The sequence below is a fragment of the Diabrotica virgifera genome, chromosome 5 (assembly GCF_917563875.1).
Source record: "Diabrotica virgifera virgifera chromosome 5, PGI_DIABVI_V3a".
In the NCBI taxonomy this organism is placed as follows: domain Eukaryota; kingdom Metazoa; phylum Arthropoda; class Insecta; order Coleoptera; family Chrysomelidae; genus Diabrotica; species Diabrotica virgifera.
Window position 1 is genome coordinate 35,608,406 of NC_065447.1, and position 19,816 is coordinate 35,628,221.

Genomic DNA, 19,816 nt, shown 5'->3' on the forward strand with positions numbered 1-19,816 from the left:
TTATAAACATAAGATTATATAAAATTGTATCCATTTTAGTCGATGTGTAAAAAATATGAATTTCGCTCAAGAAATTCGCTCAGTAAAGTGCCTTTATAGCTCACAATATTTAAATAGTAGGATATAATTGCACATTAAACATAATTTTTAATTCTAAACAACTTTTCATAATAGCAATTTTCCATATTAGGAATTTAAATACATAAAAACAAAGTTTTCGGTATAATAATGCTCGCATTTTTAACTTGTTATATTTAAATTGTAATAAAACGAACTTGATAATAAATTATAATCCTAACTTCATTCCCGAAATTCTTTTAAAAATTATTCTGTTAACTAATTTCAAAATAAGTATATAAATAGCGTATGTTTTAATGTTCACTTTTTCCTAAAAACTCGAAAGGGTTCTCTTATTTTCATCATCACTTGCTTAGCTTTGATGTTATAAACTTCATCTGGAGCTCACTTGATAGGTATTCTTGAGTACTTTGACAAGTGTTCAGTAAATATATTTTATAAAATGCACCGTTTTCCCCTTATTTGAGCTTGAATACTTAGATTTGGGTACTAGCTGAAAAAAATATACATTCTATCACCTCACTTTTTAATAATTCTCAAAGGTTTTTCGAATAATAAATCTCTTTTATTTTTTATTATCTTCAATTTTGGTAATCATAACTATTTTGATAAAACTTACAGTTTTTGAATTATTCACGAAAACCCGCTTTACATCATGCATTTATTTCACGAAAAATTCAAATCTTTGATCTTTAATAACTCAAAAAGTATTGATTTATTTTAATAATTAGAAGTAACAAATTTTGCTTAAAATTTGTCCCTCTATCGATTAGTGGGGTTGTTTTTAATAAAATAGTTTTCACCCCCGAGATGGGGTGGCATCCACCCCCAGGGTAAAAGCGCACGTTGGCACCATATCAGTTTTGTTTCTTGAGTTATGCTCTAACTACTCACCAATTTTCGTGCAAATCGATGGAGGTTTAACAAAATAGAAGGTGAAAACATTTAATGACTGCACCAACTTTCCCCTTTCATCCCTTATTGCTACTTCCTGTATCCACTGAGGTGTCAGCCTGAAAGGGATCATAGTTATCAATATACAATAGACACATTTCACATGCCAAACTCCATATTACTTATGACGATGATTTCTCGCCTCTAGCTCTCCGTCTATAAAGGAGGACAAGTCTTTATAAAATGCTACTGCAATAAAAAATACTCCATGTGAGAATAAAGACTAATTTTTTCTTTTAATTACGACAATGTAAAAATAATAAACATAATAATTAAAAAATGACGTTTAGTTAAACCCAATCTAACAAATTATGATAATTTAATACCTGATCGGAGTTTGACTGGTCAAAGTCCGATTTTATGAAATTCAGTTTCGACGCTTGCCTGACCAAATTAGTCTCTCCTAGGTTTGACTAGTCAAAGGCCGAAAAGGAAATTTATTTCGGGGTTTGACAATGTTAGTGAGACCTGAGGATTGACTAGTCAAACCTATGAGCGCCGGAACTTCGGTGTTTGACTATAACATATACATATACCTCGGATGTTTGGGATAAAGAGCTTAAGTCAGAAATTCACAACAATAATGTTTTGGTGCCTTTTGAACCAAAAAAATCGAATATTCTTATTGGTTGATACTAGTGATGTAACGAATATTCGTATTCGCATTCGCATTCGCGAATATTCGCAGGTTTTTGCATATTCGCATTCGCATCCGCATTCGCGAAATTTGTGCGAATGTTTTGCGAATATGAAAACCAGAAAAAAAATAATTTTAAGATAATATTAGGTTAATAAAACCAAAATCTATTCACTTCTCATCTTTTTTTATTAAGAAAAGGTAACTTAACCTCAAACATGCAGCTACTCTCAAATGGAAATGTGCAGGACACAACAGCAGACAAAGAGACGGAAGATGGAATGAAGCGATAACTCACTGGAGACCTTGGGACTACAAAAGAGGAAGGGGCAGACCACAGACGAGATGGTAGAATGACCTAAAGAGATACGCAGCGACCAGATCGACAGCATTAGCACTGAACCGAGAAGAGTGGAAAAGTAAGGGGGAGGCCTACGTTCAACTTTGGACAAATGAAGGGCAATAGATAGATAGAACTTAACCTTGTATAATCACATTATCAGCCTTCACTTTTTTTTATTATTTGGTATTATGTAATAAAGCTTAAGATTCAGATTGATTTACACTAAATTTCAATTAACTTTTCATTAAAAATTTAGGAAACATTACAAAAATAGAAACAAATTAAAAAAACTTGACATTCGCATTCGCATCCGCATTCGCGAATGTCAGTAGCAGATATTCGCATTCGTATTCGCGAATGTTAAAAAAATGACATTCGTTACATCACTAGTTGATACGGTTTAATTCTACATCAATTGTAGACAGATGTTAAGTTAGAATTTCACAATAATAATGTTTTGATGCCTTTTGGACCAAAAAAATCGACTCGTTTTATTAGTTCTAGACTTAAACCGTATAAACCAATAAAAAGAGCCGATATTTTTGGTTCAGAAGGCATCAAAATATTATTTTTGTGAAATTCTGACTTAAGCCTTTTTTCCAAAACATCAGAGAGTTTGAGTTTTGTTTAAAATAATTTGTAAGTATGTAGTAAATCCTATTATAGTGCAGTCACTGAAGGTTTTCACCTCCGATTTCGTTGAACCTCCATCGATATTCATGAAAATTGGTGAGTCGTTATAGGATACCTCAAGGAACAAAGGTGACATGATGCCAACTTGCGCTTTTACGCTGGGGGTGGATGCCACCCCTTCTCGGGGGTTAAAATTATCTTATTAAAAATAATATCATAAATCGATAGAGGGACAAATGCTAAAGAAAATTGGTTATATAAAGTTATTAATATAAATCAATACTTTTTCAGTTATTATAGATCAAAGACTTTATTTTTTCTTAAAAAAATGCATGTTGTAAAGCTGCTTTTCACGTATAACTCAAAAATTATAAGCTTTTTGAAGTACTTTGGAATACCTATCAAATTATCTCCAGAAGAATTTAATAGCATTAACATTAAGCAAGTTATGATGAAAATAAGAGAGCCCTCTCGAATCTTTTAGGAAAAAGTGAAGAATTAAACATACGCCATTTCCACAGAAATTAAAATTTATAGAAATCATTTACAATAATTTCTTTATATTAGCATAAGTAATGATTTTAACAATTTTGATCGGTTTAGAACGCATATTTTTGAAAAAAAGTTATAATTTAAAAAAAAAATCAGAATTTTTAATATTATCCTAATTTTCATTTTCTATTGATAATAACTTCAAAAATATTCAATATACGTAAAAAATGGTAAATAAGCAAATTTTAGGTTTTTCTGTATCAAATATTTTGCCTGTTTTACTATTTCTGTAGGGTAGAAAATATCCGAGATAGAAACGTTTAAAGCTTAAATTTTGCTGCGAAAACCATGTAACCGGGGCCATTTAACCTTTTATTTTTAAAAAAGTAAGGAGTCTAAAAGACTAAATTTAACGTGATTTAATAGCACTTTGAATTATCTTTCAAATATTTTTTAATTGAACCTGATATTGTAAAAATTAACGAAGGTATTAAAAAAAATACAATAATATTTTTTGGAAAATTTTTTAAAAAATAAATTCTGAAAAATTTTTGGAGTATAAATTTTAATGCTATCAACTTGTGTTCGGGGGCTCATTTGATAGATATTTTTAAGTACTTTGACAAATATTTTATGTTATAAAATGCATAATTTTCCCGTTATTTAAGCTTGAATATTTAGATTTGGGTACTCACAGAAAAAAATAAATTCAATTACCTATAACTCACTTATAGTTAACATTAAAAGGTTTGTATAGTAAGAAGTTTATTTTATTTTTTATTAGCTTCAATTTTAGTAATAAAAACTTTTTTGTAAAAACTTATATTTTTTTAGTTATTTATGAAAAATCGGTTAAAAACATGCATTTTTCTCACGAAAAATTAAAATATTTGATCTTTAATAACTCAAAAAGTTTTGATTTATTTTAATAACTTTATAAAACAAATTTTGCTTAGAATTTTTTCTTCTATTGAATTATGGGATTATTATACAAAAAATTATTTTCACCCCCAGAAGGAGTGGCATCCACCCCCAGGGTAAAAGCGCAAGTTGGAACCATGTCACCTTTGTTCCTTGAGATATCCTCTAACCACTCACCAATTTTTGTACAAATCGATGGAGGTTCAACGAAATCGGAGGTAATAGCTTATACCCACCTTCAGTAACTGCACTATTACTGTATTTTTCCTGTTGCGTCTATTAATAATATTATTTTTCTATGGATGCTATACAATGTGCAACTTCTCTCACTACATACATACATTTAAAACGAACAATTTCTCAGGCAGTGAGTAAAGTCGGCCATTGCAGTGAGATGAGAAATATTTTTTCTCACGGGTTCACCTCCGGTTTACATACATATGATCGCCATTTCCATGGTAACATGCACAATACAAACAGAATTATTTTTGTCAAACAAAATGTCAAACAACTTGTCAAAACTTATCAAAAATTACCTTTTAAGATTGTTTAACTGTGTGAATTATAATTTGAAATAAATAAAGTATATAAATATTAAGAATATTAAATACCCATGTGTATATATGTATTTTATTTCAATTTAGGCATATAATTTACCTAAACGCACCTAAATTATTTAATTTTTAAGTTTGAACTCTTTACAAAAACGCATCCATAGAAAAAGTACAGTGTACAACACGAGAGAAAATGACATATTTCTCTCTCACTTGATTTGCGTCACTCGCCTCGTGCCTCGGCTCGTGCCAACAAACTTCTGCGCTCGTGAGAAATATGTCTTTTTTCTCTCTTGTTGTACAATATACTATTTTTGTATTCAATATGTGAAATGAAATATCAGATATTCTGTTTGATTATTATCACATATTTATTTTTGTTTAGTCATCATATTAATAAGTTTTTTCAATATATTTTGTGATAAAAAGAAGAAATTAAATCTTCGCAATATGTGTATAACATTTAAAATAATAATCCAATACAATAAGATATAAATGTAAATTCTAAATTAACAAAAACTTATTCATCTAAAGTCCTATTATTGCAAAACTTTAATTTACTTATTTTTAATTAAAATAAATATAATTTTAATTTTTTTTATATTGTAGGTAACAGTGGGTAACTCTACCCACTTTGACGAATAATCGTATTACATAAGTTTGTATATATATACAGGAGCCTAAAATCGTATGTAGTTTTTCTTGATTTCCTTTTTCCCTAGGCCTCGACCAAACCGTAGAAATCAGGTGTTACTCTACTATAGGCTGCTGTGTTGATAGAATGAAATTCAGTTGTTTATCTATTTTCCTTATAGCTTCTACTGCCTTTGTTTATGGCCTGGAAAAAGGAGTGGACCAGATATTCGAAAGGCAGGAATATGCAGTAGAAAAGATTGCACAAGTTTGGCCGTGGAAGGACAAGGTAAATGATCGACCATTCAGAACAAGAGGTAAATTTTCAATACAATATTTACATGTTTTACAAATTCTGTAATAGATTCATTTTCTTCTTCTGGTTCCTATCCGTTTCGGATGTTGTAAATCATATTGGCAATCATAACCTTGCTTGCTGCTGCTCAAAACAGTTCCGTTGAGGTTTTCTTAAACCATGTTCTCAAATTCCGCAGCCATGATATTCTCCTTCTACCGAATCCTCGCTAACATTTGACTTTAACTTGTAATATAGACTACAGCAGGTAGTATCGGTGCTGATTTCTCATAACGTGTCCCAGATACTGCAATTTTATGCGTTTGATGGTAAACACAATCTCCGGTTCTTTATTCATTCTTCCCAGAACTTCCTTATTCGTGATAATGGCTGTCCGTGATATTCTAAGCATTCTCCTATAAAGCCACATCTCAAATGCTTCAAGTTTTTTAATAGTGGTGTCTGTAAGCGTCCATGCCTCCTCTCGGTACAATAATACAGAGAAAACATAACATCTCAAAGGTCTCATTTTTATATCTAGGGATATGTTGTGACTTTTGAAGATGGCGCTCATTTTGTTAAAGACCGTTCTTGCCTTTCCGTTCATGCGGCACTTTATTTCCTGTACATTGCTCCACTGCTCATTTATGATAGTTCCCAGGTAGCAATATTGTTTTACGCGCACTGTCTGTGTTCCATTAATGTATAGATGAGCCCCGTTTATATTCTCCTTGCTGATAATCATTTTTTTCGTTTTTTTTTTTGGGTACCTATTAATGTTTTGTCCGTATTGTTGACTGTACTCGTTGATTCTGTCCATTGCGTGTGTCAAATTCCAAAACGAATATTTCAACGTAAAATAACCAAAAATGAAGTACTTACCGAGAAAACGCAATAAAACGTTTTTAAAGTGTTTAACTTTATTTTTATTTTTTATAAAAGTTCCTAACATCAAAACTAAGTGAGTTATACTAAAAATAGAGTGGGCCCTTTTTTTTGTTAAAAAAAATCGTGAAAATCTCCCCATATTAGCACCCCAAATGAAAGTAATCGTTATCCCTTTACAATTTACTTTACTTATGTATATTTTTATATGATCTGTAAGTTTCACCGGTTAAAAATGCTTATTTTTGAAAGGGTTGTAGTTGAAAGGGCTTGAACGAGTCACTAATTACGAGTGTAGGTATATAAATTTTGAACAGCCATATCTTAACCAATGTTTGTCTTACAAAAAAAAAACAAAACCAAAATATTTACAAAAGCTATAATATTTGTTTACCCGAGATTTTTCGTGTCACTAATACTTTCTGAGTTATTTTGACAAAAGGACATTTTTTCCAAAATTAAAAGAAATTAAAAAAAGGCGTGGCCCACATTATTTTGAGCCTAACTCGCTTAGTTTGGATATTTTCGATTTTTAATTTGACAAATAAGAACGTATTTTTCATCAGCTACAATTTTGCTTTTACTGTTTCTTTGCTTATTTTTAATTTTTTTACAAGCTACATTTTGTTGGATAAAATATTTACTTTGTGACTTATTTGCAAAAAAACCGATTGAAAACGTGTTTTTTTTTTCAAAATTAAACATTTTTACTCTCAAATAACTCGAAAAGTATTAACAGTGAGGAGTTCTGATGTTCACCGCAAAATTCATTTTTTTTTAATATGTCTGTGGAAATTTGCCACCGTTGGCATATTTTTCAATATTTTTGCTTGAAAATATTTTTGAATATTTTTTGAATTGTACCTACTTTAAGCTTGTTTAACTTAAAAATAAACAATTGTACCATAGTTCAAGAAAAATTACAAAAATGTTCTTAAATATTGATTTCAAACCATGCCCCCCCCTCTTAAATAAAACATAATTCACAAAAAATATTGTTCAGTTTACTTTGAAAGGTTAAATGTGATTTGTAAAACACGCCTGTTAAGCTGCCTGTCCCCTTCAATAGCGCTGATTTACGAACTATTTTTGAGCTTTCATACTCAGCAAATTAAAAATTTTGAGCTCTTTACACCGTGCAGGAATTTAATATTTTAGAGGGAGGGGGGCTGAGTCCATACTAGTGATGAGCGAGACTGGTCTTGGTATTGCGGTCTTGGTCTTGGACTGGTCTTGGTCTTGGTCTTGCAGCAAGACCAAGACCAAGACCGCCTTTTGGTTGCAAGACCAAGACCAAGACCAAGACCGAACCTTGCAAGACCACGCAAGACCAAGACCAACCTGCAAGACTCTTGCACTTTTTTGAGAAAAATTGGTTTTTATTATTTAACTTTATTTTTTTAGTTCAATAATATATACTGACATTGTAAGAAACCTTAAACAATATCGAATTTTTAAAATACATCATATTTTGGTTATATTTTTAAGTCGTTTTGATTAAGTCAAACGGTTTGCATTTTCTCAACCTTCAAAGTGTCCAGAAGGCAAGTTTTCAAACGGCGACAGTTCAAGGACAGTTGAAATTACTTGTAAGACAAAAAAATGTAATTATAGATAGGGTAATCCATTTAAAAAAAATGCAATTAAAAACGATTTTTATGTACCAGTAGTTTTCGCTTTTTTGTTTAATAAAAATACTGACACTTATTTCAATTCTTTTCGCATAATCGAGGAAAAATGTAGGTCGTTAAATTTAAAATGAATACAAAAAATATCATAATAGATTTTGAAAAGGGATTCACAATGCTGTGAAAGCATTGTGGCCTGAATAAAAAATAACTGGTTGTCGATTGTAATGTGTCAAGCTTGGTATCGCAAAATCCAGTGGCGCACCCAGGGGGGGTTTTGGGGGTTAAAACCCCTCCCAGGTCATATAAAGGATAGTAGGAAAATGTAGCTTGTCTTTAACAAACTATACAAGAAAAAATTCTGTACCCAAGCCAAACCCCCCCCCCCACAGAGGAAACCAAACCCCCCAGAGGAAAATTCTAGGTGCGCTACTGGCAAAATCCAAAGCTTAGGTTCAGTTTCTGAATATAATGACAAAAATTCCGCTACTGGGAAATTTTTAAAATTATTTTTTGGATTAATTTTTTACAATCAACGAAAGTTGGAAGTTGAATTATTTGTGAAAATCCCGGATGACAAACGTGTAAAGAATTTTACTGATTTTATAGTTGAAAACTATTTGGAAGAATCTAGGTTTTCCCCAGAAAGGGCCAGTGGTACAAATAGTATGTGCCGCACTTGAAATGCATGCGCATCATTTCAGTGTGTTTTAAATTCTACTTTTTACTACCCACATCCGAATATTTTCAACTGTTTAAATGTCATAATGGGTATTCAATCCAAAAATATGTGAAAATAAAAAGTGCGAATAACTCGTGTTACGAGAGCAATGTAGTTTAAATAAAATTAAAGAACTGCAAGATAACAAATTACAGAATTAAGCGTTTATAACTCCCCATTAGGTTTAGTTATTATGTTATAGTATTAGGTCTATAAATAGGTATGGTAAATATGTACGTATTTACTAAAAAGTATGTTTTAGTTAGTTTATAAAAAAAGTTAATTATATTAAATAATGATTAAATAGAGTAAAAAATATTTGATTTTTGTGTTCTCTTAAAAAAATTTAATTTATGTTCTTAAATTTGACCCTCGTAGGATAAATACTAGTGTTCGAGTGAAAGGAGCAGATCATTATCTGTTAACAACTATAAACCGTTTATCCCTTTTCGTAAAATCCGTGAATTGAAGGTCCCCGACCATTTGTGGCACCTTTAAGAAGCTCTTTTTCTTTAACATTTTATTAAAATACAGGAGCAATAAACAATAATCCAGACTCAAGACGTGGTCTGAAGGCAGGCGGCAGGTATCGACAGCATGCAAAACACAACGTGACACAACCGAGGGCCGGCAATTGCAACAAGGGTTGTAAATGCAGGTTTTTCCTACTGATAAACATTACCATTATAAAAATATACTCTAATCTCTTTATATAGAGAGAAATAATTAGGTCATTATGTGAATGTATAATGTTAAAAATGTTAAAACTACATTCTACATTCTGTTAAAATTTTAAAGCAAAAAATATAGTTTCATTCTTCACATCTTTATTTATTTCAATGTACATTTTATTCGAAATTGTTTGGTTCAAATTATTACTACCAAAAAAGCAAGACCAGCAAGACTCTTGCAGCAAGACCAAGACCAAGAGAACAAGACCGGCTAGTGCAAGACCAAGACCAAGACCAAGACTGCCTTTTAGCTGCAAGACCAAGACCAAGACCAATCTTGCAAGAACAAGACCAAGACCAAGACTAGCCTGGTCTTGGTCTTGTTCTTGTTTTGCTCATCACTAGTCCATACTTAAAAATAGGGATATTGAATCGATCTTTGCGGCAGAATTACAAGCTATTTATGAGCTCTCGAAGTGATATAGTTTCGATTTTTCGATATCCCCTTCACCCCCAAACAACCCTTTAATAATTGATTCAATTTAAGAGAAAAATCCTGAGAAAAATTGAAATATATCGTCTTGCGGAAATAATTCGTATACCGTATAAATTCTAAGAATAAACTCTTAGAACAAGCGCATTTCGATTATTGAGCTACAACCCCTTCGCAAGAAAACCTCCCCATCCTCAAGCTTAAGAGAGAATTGTACTTAAAATGAATAAAATTAATTATTTTGCGACTACATATCGTTTAATAATTTGTGAGCTCGCAAAATACGCGCATTTCGATCGCGTAATTACACTTTCTTTTGTACAGTGCAGTCACTGAAGGTAAAAAACAACTATTCTATTACCTTCGAATTCGGTGAACTTCCATAGATTTTCACGAAAATTTTTGAGTAGTTTGAGGATACCTCAATACTTTTTGAGTTATTATAGAAAAAAGATTTTAATTTTCGTGAAAAAAATGCATAAAGCGGGTTTTCATAAATAACTCAAAAACTGTGTACTTAATAACGAGCTCAAAATTTTTAATTTGCTGGATATGAAAGCTCATAAATAGCTCGTAAATCAGCGCTATTTGTTTTTTAATTTCTGCAAGTGAGGGGCGCCAGCGCAACAGTTGAGTCTTCCGAAAAAACCAAAGTTTAAAAATGTTGATCTCCCCGGCTGTTTTCTGGTGATGGGTAACCTATAAACCCTCAATTTTAAATTTCAGCACAAAATGTTAACCCTAACCCTTGTCTCAAGCTCCAAAAAAAAACTTTTTTTTGGATTTTTCAAATATTTTTAAAAATTTTCTCTTCTCTTTTTTTGATCTCTTTGGCGGTTTTCTGATGATGGGTAGCCTATAAACCCTCAATTACAAACTTCAGTCCAAAACGTTAACCCTTGTCCCAATTCCCCAAAAAAAAATGTTTGGGTTTTTCAAAGGATTTTTAATTATTTTTGATCTATAACTTTTTGTGAAAAAATAAACAAGTAAACTCAGTTTTATATTTTATTTTGACTTTTGAAAGCTCTTACAACTCTTACTATTTATTTTAAATGGAGAATAGTAACTATAAGTACATAATTCGCAAATATTTTACGGTTATCCCTACTTTTTCTGCCTTTGCACGGCAAATTACGTGTAGTAAAATTCACACTGGTATGGATATTATGTAAACATTACTAGACTGTCATTCTACTTGACAATGTTATCATTAACTTTAAAGAGATGGCTTTTGAATGCTCTTGGATAACTGTTATTTGTATAGTTGCAAATTAATAATTCAGTTAATAAATGTGATAATTTTTTCACTATGTATTCAGTGATTGTAATAATTTATATGTACAACAAAAACTAATACTCAATCGAGAAAAGAGGAAAAGTGTTAAAGTGATTTTTTTATAATATATTGTTACTATGAAACGCCTACAATTTTGAAGATCTTTAACAAAAAATACTTGGATCACAGAATATATCTTGATGTATTCACTGCTTGGATCTTCCATAAATAATAAAAAATAAATAACTTTTTATTAAGTTCACGTCTTAAATCAATTATCAATTACACTATCAATATTATTTAATAAACAACTCAAAATATTTCCGATGCCATATCAAATATTTAAAACAGTCACTGTCATGTTATCATATTCTATTTGACTCAGTGCGTTGTATGACAAAGATAGCGAATGTTCGATTTGGAAAATATCACCACGGACATGGTGTCCATTTTTTTCGAATCCTGAAAAAACTAATAAATATTTTAAAAAAATTTAAACCCAGAACGAAAGACTATTATAATTATTATCGAGGGCCGAAAGTTCCATAGAATAAATAAAAAGTTTCTTTTGAATGAGATATTTGAAATTAAAAATCACACTACATTTTCTCTTAGTTTTTCACCACTGTAATTTATTAAAATAAACATTGTAGAAGTTTTCACGGACTTTCGGCCCTCGGTAAGAACGTAATCTTTCTTTCTGCTTTTAAATTTTTCAAAAATACTTATTAGTTTTCTCAGGATTCGAACAAAATGAATCCCCATTTAAATAGCATTGCAGCCGAAAATACGTACCCATCCCTTTAAAGGTTAATAAAAGTTGCCTTACTTATCGGTAAAACACTTTCTGTGATGTTCAACTACTTGTAACATACTTTGCTTGCTTTTTTCATTTCAGATATTTCATTGCCCCCCACAAAAGATGAAAAAAGCAAGCAAAGTTTGTTACAAGAAATTTGCTGAAATTTGAAATTGAGAGTTTATTTATAGGCTACCCATCACCAGAAAACAGCCTGGGAGATCAACATTTTTAAACTTTGGTTTTTTTGGAACACCCCACTCAACAGGGGTTATTAAAACATAGGTTCAAATAAAATAATTTTTTATAGATTGCTTTAGACCTGTAGATGCTAGTATCACACCCGTAGGCTGTTATGCAAATATTCCTACGTGGAGATGGGACATGAAAAGTAAAGCTTGCAAATATGTTATATTTGGAGGATGCAACGAGACGAAAAACCTTTTCTTTACTAAAGCTGAATGTGAAGAAGTGGCGAAGCCAGTTTGCAAAAAGTTTACTGATATTCTGGGAAAAATAAATTTACTTGATGTACTTGATGTGCTAATTTATAAACTTCAAGAATGATACTATTGTTTACCTAATTCTATATTCACTTATTGTACTGATGATTTTCATTGTTTATGATCTGTAATATATTGATTATCAAAAAAAATGTATATGTACCTATATAAAACAATTGACCCTAATAACTGGACGGGTTAAAAATCTCCCGACTCAAAATAGGAAAATTCAAAATTTGTTTATGTACCTGGAATGTTCCCATGAAAACGCTTTACCAATCACGAAAATTAAACACTGTCATTTAAGAAGGGGAACGCAAAAAACGGCGCATGACACTTGGAGAGTGCGGACAAAAGTGACTACTTCTTATTTCGCCTTATTACTATAATATGTGGGTAAATTAAATTTTATGTCTGCTTATTAGGCCTACTATGTCCTACTGAACTGTTGATATTTTTTTATTTAAACATCACACATTCAAGTTCTTGAAAATTAAAAAAAATTAAACTTTTTCAAATTTTGTTTAATTGATTTAGTAATTTTCAAAATTTTGTTAAATATAATATCCCAGAGAACGGTAGTGACACACACCCAAATACATACGACACTATATTATACACACATTCAAGTTCTTGAAAATTAAAAAAAAGTGAAACTTTTTCAAATTTTGTTTAATGAATTTAGTAATTTTCAAAATTTGTTAAATATAATATCCCAGAGAACGGTAGTTCTCGCCAGTGTCACACACCCCAATACATGCGACACTATAAATATTATATACGCGAAGTTTTAGATTCCGTCAACCTGACTGAATTGAAAAATACGCCAAACCACATCATAAAATTTAGGAAAAGACCAGCCAATCGATATGTCAACCATCCATTTTGGTCCCAGGGTGTGGGTTTTACAGCCCTCCCCATTTGGGGTCTGTTTATCGTTCTCGTCCCCAAAACTCCCAAAAACTACCCTGATATTAAAAGGTAAAGTTTTCAATCCTAATAATAACATTAATAATATTGAAAAACATTAAAAATATTACTAAAAGATTTTTAAATTGAAAACTTATTGGTCCACTTCCCTGGTGACACCTCCAAGGCTTCTACAATATGCAAGCCAAATGGATGCTGCAATGAAGACTAAAGGGAAGGAATTCTACACTATGCAATTCACAACCCCCGTCTGCAGCTTGGTCTGCAACGGAAAATGGACCTAGTTACTCTATAGGAGTAATACTAATATAAAATAAAAATGGTATACATGCCATTTTTATTTTATATTAGTATTACTCCTATAGATTAACTAGGTCCAATTTCCGTTGGAACTTTACCATACTGCAGACGGGGGTTGTGAATTGCATAGTGTAGAATTCCTTCCCTTTAGTCTTCACTGGAGCATCCATTTGGCTTGCATATTGTAGAAGCCTTGGAGGTGTCACCAGGGAAGTGGACCAATAAGTTTTCAATTTAAAAATCTTTTAGTAATATTTTTAATGTTTTTCAATATTATTAATGTTATTATTAGGATTGAAAACTTTACCTTTCAATTGCCAGATGACGCTAGTCACCTAATCCATTCACGTCAGTTGTAGTGTGGGGATAAACTCTCATGGTTGATCACTTCGAGTACGGAGCAGCAGGACTACGCCTCTCCGATGATGACTCCAATAAGAGTCGAAAATTGACGATTCAGAGTGCTGTACTGCGCTCCGTATTCTAAGTGAAAAATAAGATTGTTTTGCCTTCGCATTGCAACTGAATAAAAATGGTATACATTTTTATTTTATATTATACTTTGATATTATTGATCATTATCTTTCCAACGCATGTCTAATTTTGAAAATCGGTTATCCCATTAAAAAGTTAGGCGTGCCTAAAATACCGAGCCCAAAAATTTTATTCAGTTTCTATTTAAAAAGAAGAAATGTTTGTTTGTATGTATTTATGTGTGTCGAAAAGTTACACCGATCTGATTTTTTTTTCTATGTTTCAAGAGGGGGTCGGAGCCGATTCAGAACTGGTATATCTGATGTATCTTAGGTTCAACGAGAGACAGAATAACCGCAAATACACAAGTCTAATAGCGCTTGAGTTAAGCTTTCAAATGGTGCCTAAGCGGTCAGGATCGGACATACACAAGGCTATAACAGAAAAACTGTGTGTGTTTGTGTTTTATTGGCACTGGTTTAACGACGTTCTACACCTTCGGCAAAGAATTAAGGATTTGCATGAAATTTCAGTATGTTATTGTTTACTTCAAAAAACTAAGACTTGATTTTTTAAAAATTATTTTACCGTGCCGTTTAATTACTATTAAGGGTCAAAGTTAAGTTTTAACATGGGCTCTTATGGGAATTCTTAAAAAGTTAATAACTTTTGACACAAATTTACGATTTTTAATTATTAAAGGTTATTTGGTAAGGAATAACATATTAAAAAATGAGGATTGTTTACCGTACCATTTATTTTTAATTTATTTATTATAATTAATTCCGTAATTTATTTCGTTATTTCCGTAATTTATTATAATTTATTTTTATAAAGTATTCAATACTGAAACATATGATTTGAGTATTCTGATATAAATGCATTGTTACCAACTTTCGCTTGCATATAAGTTTCCCCCCCCCCCTTTCCTCTGAGAGGCATACCCCGCAACGAAGGTGTAGAACGTCGTTAAGCAACCAACTGGCCAGTCAATGTGTTTTGAATTCTCTATTTTACAAAATATATGCTTAGTATCTAAATTTAAAACTATTACTACTACTAAGTTTTTTACTCTGTTTTTTTTTATTATTTTATTTTATTCTATTTTTTAACAATTTTTTTTATTATATTTTTTTATTTTATTTTTTATTTTTTTTATTTAGTTTTTTTTTGTTTTTTTCTTTTCTTTTGTTTTTATGTATTTTTTTGTATATTTTTTTACTACGCTAAGACCTAAACTCAATTCAACACCTCGGAGGTTTAACAGAAAAACTGAAAAATCGAACTATAAACATTTTGGTTTTTCGACAATTACTCAAAATTTCAACCTACGAATTGCGCGAATAACTAAGGGTTTGTAGGAGATCTCTAGACGCGTCTAACGGTGTATACCTCATATCTGTGAAAATTCGAATTTTTAAGTTATAAGCCTCATAATTATTATGATAAAATCTATTTCCTATGGGAAAAAACGGGTTTTCAAACTCACTAAATCTTATAATACCTTCAGTTCTCATATCTGGCCTTAGATGTATCAAAAACTACTTGTAAATACCGTTCAAACACATGTTTAACGATCAAAATCGGTTAAGCTGTTTAGAAGTTATCGAGCTCCAAAACTATAATCCATTTAACCATTATCGCCGAAATGGTGGAGTTGTATTGTAGTGGTTATCGACGCTAAATTTGATCGGTCAATCCGAGTTCATTTGTCAGCCATCCTAATTTTTTTCAATCTATTTCGAATAGAAAAAAAATCTAGTGTTCTTTCGATGGACACAAAGAACTATATTAAAAAAAGTGTGGGATGGCTGGGATATGAACTCGCATTGCCCTATCACAGGTTTAGAATCGTAACCACTAGATCATTTGGGCGATAATGCGACCAAGGCGACCATTCATAACGCTTAACGTGTAATCGAGAAACATTGCATTTAAGTTCATACATTTAATTTATTTAAAAAAAAATGAAAAACTCATGATACAAGAATAAAAAACCGTTAAACGCCATAAAAATGAGTGGCGAACACTATATACCAGCATCAAAAGAGCTGATATGAATATTATGTGGCGCAAAAATGTATTTTCATTTTGATGGAAACTAAAATTCTAGTTTTATTTTAAAAGATTTTTTTATGTCGTTTTACTTCAAATTCAGAGAAAATTGTGGAAAAATCTTTCAAAATAAAATAAAATTTTATTTTCCATCAAAATGAAAATACATTTTTACTCCACGTAATATTCATATCAGCTCTTTCTTACGGCTTTAGCGGTTTTTTATTCCTGTAGAATTTATTCAACAATTATAAAAAGAATTTCAGAAAAGAAAGTATTTCAGTAACAAAAGAAATATTTTAAGAAATTAAAAGTAGTCTGTCCTCTATGAGAAAGTTTGAAATAACTATTTTATAGCTATATGTAGTCGGATAGTGATTTTAGTAGGTAATTTTTTTTTTGTTTTTTGTCAAAATTAGCAAAATTACTTAATATAATCACTAGTGAGTTGTGTCCTGAGTTTGGAGAACCGACTATACCTTCGATTTTATCTACAAGGTATTTCATCAAATAAGCCCAAATAAAAGACAAAAAAATTAGTTATGTAGACTACATTTTATCCTTAGTCCTATATTTTGATGTACAATAATATTCTTGTTTTAAGTGTACCTATCTGTTAAAATATAGGCTCAAATTGAATAATTTTTTTATAGATTGCTTTAGACCTGTTGATGGCAGCCCTGAACCTATATCCTGCAAGGCGTTCCTTCTTGCTTGGAGATGGGATATGAAAAGTAAATCTTGTAAACCATCAGCATTCGGAGGATGCAACAAAACTAAGAACCTTTTCTTTACTAAAGCTGAATGTGAAGCAGTGGCAAAGCCAGTTTGCAAAAAGTTTAGTGACATTCTGGAAAATATAAATTTAATTGATGTACTTGATGTGCTAATTTATAAACTTCAAGAATGATGCTATTGTTTACCTAATTCTATATTCACTTATTGTACTGATGATTTTCATTGTTTATGAGGTGTAATATATTTATTATACAAAAAAAAATCGTATATGTATTTAATACAAATGACCCTTACAACTTCTTCAAACGAAGAGAGACCGCGTGTTTGGGAAAGAAAAATCCTAAGGAAGATCTTTAGGCATGTGCTTGATGAAGCAGCATATTGTGGTACTCCACCCTCAGGAACGTCCTATGTTAGTTGGGGTAGATACCCCCTATGATAGTGGTTGATGAAGTAGACACTATTTGCTGAATACTTATTTATTTACCAACTCTAAATACCACAGTAACGAGTTGGAGCGTTTGAGGTCTAACTGTCTAACAATAATCTGAATCACAAATGATAATTGACAAAAGAATGATCCGCGATACTTTTTTTGTATCTATAAAAAAACTAGAAAAGTGTTGATGTTTTTAATGCTGACTTGGCCTGGCCGTGAATTAAGAATAATATTGAATAGCTGACAAAGCGTTATTGAAACTAATGCACTTGTGTTGAGTAATCGGTGTACCTAATTATTTAACAACAAACGTGATGTTTGTTTTGTAAGACATTTAAAAATTAAAATGAATATGTCTTGCTGTTATTTTGGATTCTGATAATCCTATACAAGCAGTGGCGTGCTGGCCATATAAATGAATCGGTGCAATCACCGAGAGCCCGCGGCCTCTTGAGGCCGGTCAAATAGGTTTTCACAAAAATGTTAAGACGTAACAAAAAAATATTTTTTTAATTTCTAATCGGATGTTAATTTTGCTAATAATATTAATAAAACATTTTAAAAAATCAAATTTTTTTGATTGTGAAATACAGTATAAGTAAATGAGGAATTTTTATACATACAAGTATATTTATGGTTTTCCAATTTCCTTCAAACATGTATGTACTCTGCAGAATTGAAAAATGGAAAAACATCTTGCGAATTTTTGACCGAATTATTGAAAGTATCTAAAAACGATTTGATCAAGACAAATCAAATCGTTTTATGATGATATAAGCACTCTACATCCTAGAAATTTTGATACAATAAAAAAATGGTATACCTTTGATGGTATTTCAATTTAAATCATTTACTGAACAATTAAGAAAATTTTATCCTACCATATCTGCGACTGCAATTAGAGAAGAACTCATGGATTTTGCTGATAAATGGATTGTATTAAAATAGGATTTTGTAAAATACTGAGATTATACAAGATGGAGTTAATAATGAATATGTTCAGCCTACAGAAAATATGAAGGATGATATTATTAATCCAAGTGATAATGAACATGAAGTAACAAATGACAATGTTGATATCGTGAAAACCTCACCTCCGTGTGGTACTAAAAATGTAAAGATTGTATAGCTTGCTGTTACGCTGTTTTGCATAAGTACAGTGAAACCTCGATAAGTTTGATTAATCGGGACCGCGGCCGACCCGGGTTATCGAAAATCCGGGTTAGCCGGAGAATATGGTAAAAATTAATAAAATACAGTATATTTACAGATAAACTCCATTATAATTGCAAAAACCTGATATACATATGCATAGTACATCTAAATTACGTACAGTTGTATACAGTATTGTTAATTTCTTGATAAAAAACTCAGTCAAGCTGAAAAAATGTTTGTTTTGTCTGATGAAAATCGGTCCGGGTTAACCGGACTTCCGAGTTATCGGAGACCGACTTATCGGGGTTCCACTGTACAACTTATATCAGTGCGTGCTTATCCAAATTTAAATAGTATAATATAAAGCATTTATTAACTCTTTCAGTGACACAAGTATCTTGCGAAAAAAGCTTTTCAACATTGAAATACATAAAAAATCGGTTAAGAAGTACTTTAACACAAGATCACTTTTATGCTAATGGCTATAGAAAAAGAAGCTTTGTAGGAGCTTAAAAATGATGAAATAATCGACGAATTTGCTCAAAAATCTATTTTAATGCGCAAATTATTGATCGAGAGTTAGGTCATTTTTTTTTTAAAGTAATTGCAAAATAATATTTAGATTATTGCGTTGTATTAACATTTTAAATATCTATTGTTAAATTAAAGTATTTGCACTGTACTTGTATTTGTACTCTCTTGTATAATTGATTTACTAAAATGCAACTTAATACATAATTGAAAAATTCTCAATTTTATTTTACTTGTACCTTAATTATATTACATCAAATTCATATTATATTGATTTAGGAAATTATGGTTTCTGCCTTACTGCATACAATATTGTCATACATGTCAATTATTATTTGTAAGATTTATTTAAATGAAAAAATATAGCAAATTAAGAAAAAAATCATTGAATTCAAAGTTTTATGTTTGATTTAAAAATAATTTATATTTTTGTACCGAATAAAACATCCTGATAATAGAAGGTAAAATGAGGATGGGACGCCGCTTTTCTATAAAATCACCGGGCCGCTTGAAAAGTTTCAGCACGCCACTGTATACAAGCAGTACAAAATAGGATAAAAACTAACAAAGAGCTCGAAGAACTTTAGGCCGATGCTACATTATGCGTTTTGACCGGATGCGGTGAAAACGCATCCGTTTCCAACGCAACCAGACCGACCTGTCACACTATGCGTT

At 31.1% G+C, this 19,816-nt stretch overlaps 2 protein-coding genes across 5 annotated transcripts in view; one reads left to right on the top strand and one right to left on the bottom strand.

The window, feature by feature from the left end:
• Positions 1–17,281, top strand: part of LOC126885678 (uncharacterized) — a 36,048-nt gene extending 18,767 nt beyond the window's left edge. Inside the window, exons 1-2 of one of the 4 annotated variants that reach the window (XM_050652376.1) lie at positions 5,282–5,562; positions 12,327–12,665. In XM_050652376.1, the coding sequence (XP_050508333.1) occupies positions 5,394–5,562; positions 12,327–12,583 (426 nt within the window). In that variant the 5' untranslated portion in view covers positions 5,282–5,393 and the 3' untranslated portion in view covers positions 12,584–12,665. Of the gene's footprint in view, positions 1–5,281; positions 5,563–12,326; positions 12,680–16,931 lie in introns of those variants that run through there. The other 3 variants (XM_050652375.1, XM_050652378.1, XM_050652377.1) reach the window with 3 other exon arrangements.
• LOC126885677 (uncharacterized) overlaps positions 1–19,816 on the bottom strand; it is a 220,355-nt gene that overhangs the window by 144,236 nt on the left and 56,303 nt on the right. The window lies entirely within an intron of this gene.